General features: G+C 39.8%; 1 protein-coding gene across 1 annotated transcript; it reads left to right on the top strand.

Annotated features, from left to right (window-relative positions):
• The first annotated feature begins 732 nt into the window (after positions 1–732).
• Positions 733–5,008, top strand: LOC137272412 (uncharacterized). Its single transcript, XM_067804793.1, has 3 exons — positions 733–857; positions 1,768–1,865; positions 2,957–5,008. Exons 1-3 carry the CDS (start codon positions 838–840, stop codon positions 3,715–3,717), a joined length of 879 nt encoding a protein of 292 aa, XP_067660894.1. The 5' UTR covers positions 733–837; the 3' UTR covers positions 3,718–5,008.
• Positions 5,009–5,489: the final 481 nt, after the last annotated feature.

Here is a 5,489-nt window from a genome sequence, read left to right as displayed (position 1 = left end):
AACCAAGTCAACGAGCCTGACCACCCGATCCCATTTGTCGCCTTCTACGACAAACAAAGTCGCCTTCTGGAGCAAACATGGGTTGCTGAAGGCCTATTCTACCCCAGATCATTACATTTCTGGTACGTGAACACCTATCATGGGTATTACATGGTTATTAAAATATTCTGGTACCATAGCTTCATCAATTGAAACAGAAGCACGAAACATTACCATGATTACATAATGAAGACAACTGAATGAGTGCTGACATATATTTACTTAAGAAAAGCCATGTAGTTGAAAAGGAATATTACAGTTGTGCAAAAACTACAAAGAAAACTTTCAGGTACTATTTGCCAATATCATAGAGAGAAACATTATTACTGAGTTTGGATTGCCTGCACCAAGTGAATAGATATGGTTTGTTCCGAACACCTTCTGGCATTTTACTTTGTCGTATTTTAACACCTCGTTGTTCAGATGGCGCGAGGAACACCCTTTATGACATCATGGACAACTGATTTAATATTATACATGTACTATAAAGTGCTGGAGCCATGCGCCATGAAGTTTGACGACCAAACTTCGAGAATAGATTGTCGTCGGGCAGTTTCCAGCAACGAGCGAGTGGGGAGCAAAGCGTTAACTGGGCCCCATCTCGCATATCTCAATAAACGCAAGTTAGAGCGCGTGAAGGGATTTGGGAACCAGCTCATACAAAGCAACCCGTGTTGACCTCCACAAGGCGATCTTAGCGCTGTGTAAGTGGGCCCTGGACATGAACTTCAACCCCAGATAGGCGAATCCGATCGCTGTCCAGGCGATTGCTCATTGTTGCATTGTCACTCCTTAACGATGACAACGGGATTTTCAAGGTAAGTATCATGCATGCTACAACACACTATTTACGTGTCTGTGTATTCACATTAGATTTCACTTTTATCATGTTACGACTAGCGTGATAAAACACGTAGTGCAGACTTTTAAGGTGTTGAGGCGGCCATTGCTCTACCGTAATGTTTCCATTGAAGGTGCGATATGGATTTGTTCTGATTTTTCTTCTCTTGTGCAAGACATGGGGATTACGGGTATAATGAGCAACCTGTTAAGAGTGAGTGAGTATGGTTTTACGACGGTTTGAGCAATAACACGGCGGAGAACACTAGAAATGGGCTTCACACATTAATTGTACCCGTGTGGGGAATCGAACCCGGGTGTTCGGCGTGACGAGTTCATGCATTAAGCCCACTAGACTACCCCACAGCCCCGCTGGTCCAACAAATGTTATCTGACAAAAATAGCTAAATATTATTACCATTACTACCATGCGACAAGCATTATGTTAAAAAATGGAAGAAAAAATAGAAAAGACATGTCCTAAGAATGTTACTCTACACTGATTACAGGTATATATGTCACATGGCCACACCAACCTGGTTAAGGCTGCAGTGGAGTAAGCGAATTTAAGTAATTTCTTTCGTAGTATGAACTGTTGGCATATTCTATCAAATCTGTGATTCTGTATTCAGTGTACAGTGTAATGTATCATTCCTAGGAAAAGAGTTTTCTATTTATTTATTTATTTATTTATTTATTTATTTATTTATTTATTTATTTATTTTTTTATAATTATTTATTTAGCCAAGTCACATATTATGATAGTTGCATGAAAGCGATTGCTAACATTTAACTATTTTTTTCAAATGACGTTTATTTCCAGTAACCAAAGTTGATATTGCTATGTTTGTTATACAAGATGTGACCTAAATATCCTTCGTATTTCAGAATTGTTAAACAGCTGGGATATGAGAGAATACTACTGGCACCAAACTCAGGACGAGTTATCGTTCCTGGCTTGCCTTACAGCGCCTTTGACGCGCAATGTGAGTCATTATGTTTGTCGTGTGGACTGGAACGACCATATGAAGAATGTGCTTAATGACGGATATCGTTAGCTTATGTACTGGCATCGTAACGAAATGTGAGAATGAACCGTGACAACCTTCACACTCCAAACTGATATGCCGTGATGCTAATGAATGCAAAACCAGTCACTCTGGTCAAACATCGAGTAACCTCAAACATCAACATACTACATCATAGGGGTGTTGTTTCACAGATACTTATAAAGTTATACTATGTTTGATTAAGTTTTAATAGAAAATAATAATACTCACAGAGTAATGATGTAAAAAAGAAGTGGCGCAAATAAAAGAAGGAAAGGAACATTTAACATTAACACAGTGGTAACTAGTTTCAACTAGTTTCTCCACCTTTTAAAAAAGTTGAGATTTTAGACGGCAACTTGACCTGGTCAGAACTTATCAGAGATCACTGGTCATCACTTGTTATGATAAGAAGAGCATGCTTTCCGGTGTGAAAAATGGAAATATTCGAAGAATTCGAATGTTACGAATGCATGTAAAAATACCGTTCTTTCGATCATCGTATAGCAATATATATCGTTTGCATGTTTGAACTGGTAAATACCGGTAAACCGGTTATATTACGCAGTCCTACTATATCAGAACGTTCAATTGGCAATCGAAAATTGTTCTTTGGGAAGTGAGGTAGCCAAGCGATTAAAGCGTTCGCTCGTCAAGCCAAAGATCTGGGTTCAATTTCCAACATGAGTACGAATCATGACGCCCATTTCTGATCTCCAAGGCCATGATATTACTAAAAGCTGCGTCCAAGTATATCCATCTTACGCATTAGCTAGTGAATTGGTTAGAAATATTTTGGTGTATGGAACATTTCCCATTTTACAATCAACCCTCAAGTTGAGTCCAGTGGTTAGAGCATTCGTTTGCCACGCCCAAAACCCGAGTTCGATTGAAATGATTCACTATTTGAGTACGTGTATACGCTACGTGTATAAGACCTATTTTTGTATCCTCCGCCGTCATATTGCTTGAATATTTCCATAAGAAGCATAAAATCATATTAACTCACTTACTCACTCTGTCGACAGCTTTCCCGAAGCCTTGGAGCGTCATGAATCTAATGGACTCCACACAGATCTGTCTGGTAGAGGCAACTGACGGCGAGGACTCATTACTCGGCTTGCAAGAACTCAGCAAGAAATATCTGTCATTTAACATCACTGCACAAATAGACTTCCGTGATAAACTGTACGATGGGTCTGTAGTCAAAGCCCCTTTGTGCCTAGACAGTCGCATCAGCAACGTCGGGAGCAGCAGCTACGTCATGGAAACGGAGATGAAGGCCGACGAAATTCCGTTGGCACGATATAGAAGTCAGATAGTCTTGGTGGACAGTACCTCTCGAAAGCCGATTAAGATTCCCCAACAGTGGAAGAATACATACGGGCATCTGTGTGATGGAGGCCAGCCAGTGAGGTTTCACGCTCTTGAGAGGCCATCCGACCAATCACGTGTAAGCAAGGTGTCGGTACAAGATGTACCTTACAGCGATACAGACGCAAACCACCATCTCAGTTTTTCAAATTATTTGAAGTACTGTTGCGATGGTTTAGTTCAAAGGGGAAAACGTCAGTCCAACTCGGGTTTACCCATTCGACCGTTATTACTCAAATCAGCTTCCATGTGGTACCGAAAAGAATGTAACTATGGCGATGGTCTTGAACTTGAGATATGGGAACACGAAAAAGAACCTGACAGTTTGTGTGTAGATATGTTGAGAAATGGGGACAGTGTATTCCAGTGTATTCTGGAGGTATACAAGGCCAAGGATGTTAGAAGCTCTCTGTGATTTAGTAAAGCTTGATGGAGTGGAATTATTGTTAATAAGTGTGTTTTGAATGTTTTGTAATTCATTGTACATGTAAAATATACCAGCGTCAGAGAGTTTGGATCTGAACGGCCAGTTCGTCAGATCAAAACAGAACATTACAGCTTATTAATAGATACAAACATGAACTTCACTGACTATTTAGCGATCAATGTTTCATGGATTTTACTCTGAACAATCACACAATTGAAAGCTTGGCAAAAGTAACTGAAATCTTTACCAGTTACCATGTATATCCAGTGTATTCTGGAGCTACACAAGGCCAAACATGTTAGAAGCTCTCTGTGAATTAGTATTGGTGGAATGGAATCACTGTTAATAACTGTGTTGTGAATGTTTTGTAACTGTACATGTAAAATGTAATAGCGTCAGACAGTTTAAACCTTTTGAGGAACTAAATCATTAAGCAACGAAACAGTTCCACAATGTAATTAACAGGTTTATGCTTTACAGTGTATAATAGTGCAATACATAGCATGGTACCACAGAGTCGGCATTTGGTTCTCTTGAAAATAAGCCCAAACACTCAACTTAGCCAGTGTGTCGTCCAGTTTGTTCTAGGTTCCAGATACATGCCCTTGTCATTACAGAGGTCTCTCCCTTTCCGGGAACTCGATTCCAGGTGTAACCGATACGGATTCGAGCACCCGAGTATCCGTCCCATCCCAAGAACAGATATTAATGAAATATTCTGGAACCCGTCCAACCGTGCAAATTCGTTTTTTCCGGAGCAGAACTTTAAGACCGTTCGATGTTTCTTCGCTAAACATGCCACATAGATAGGTCTGGTGGTGAGCTGGTGCCTTTCGGAGGATTTGGGTTATACTTTGTCCGAAATTGGTGCTAGTGCACCCTCTCCGGAGCAGCTTTTTTAAATCTTTCAATAATGTAATACCTCATTGTGAGTACTCAAGAACCTAATAACACGAATTAACAATGCTATCCTATTTCTTCACCAGCATTAATGAGGTACATCAAACAATGGAAGCACTCTGGCAATTTTGTTGTTGATCGAAACAAGCATTTTAGTACATAGTTTACATATATATGCTTTGGTGAGATTAATGTGAAGAACAATGGAACATTTGACATAGTCAGAACTAGTTGACATATACATGAATCGTATTTTACCATTGCAGGGGATATTGACGACTTTGTCTTATATTGTTCAGTTTATGTTTTATAACGAAACCAGTGAAGTGTCATAAAATCAACGCCCTAGTCCCAACCACAGTCTAAAAAGAAATAATAACATGTTTTAGCTTCCATCTCACCATCAACTCTCTGGCCCCGATTTCGTAGGCAAGTGGTCAGAGCTTCCGCTTGCCACGTTCAATAACCGAGTTGGATTCGCCATGTGAAGACATATAGATCTATATACGCGTGAAGCCAACTTCTGATATCCTCCGCCGTCAAATGGCTTGAATATATATAAAAAAAACAATAATATATTTTTGCTTCCGTGTCCGAATAATGCACTTGGTGGAACCGTTACCTCTATTTCTTTCACTCTCATGTAAGTGCCATATTTTTGTTAATTACAAATCGTATTTGAACCCGAACCTGGCGGTTCAAGGCAGGAAGTAGTTAACTCTCCGCGTCGATTATTATTTTTTACTTCAGCATTGCAGGGAGGTTAGACAGAAGGTAATTCAGAGTAATTCAGTGTGACTCCACTATACGTGATCTTACGAGACAAACCGAAAGTCTTTGTGCAGTTTACATTAATAGAT

Source organism: Haliotis asinina, chromosome 2 (assembly GCF_037392515.1).
Source record: "Haliotis asinina isolate JCU_RB_2024 chromosome 2, JCU_Hal_asi_v2, whole genome shotgun sequence".
NCBI lineage: Eukaryota > Metazoa > Mollusca > Gastropoda > Lepetellida > Haliotidae > Haliotis > Haliotis asinina.
The sequence above is the reverse complement of the archived record's forward strand: the minus strand, read 5'-3'. Positions and strand labels throughout refer to the sequence as shown.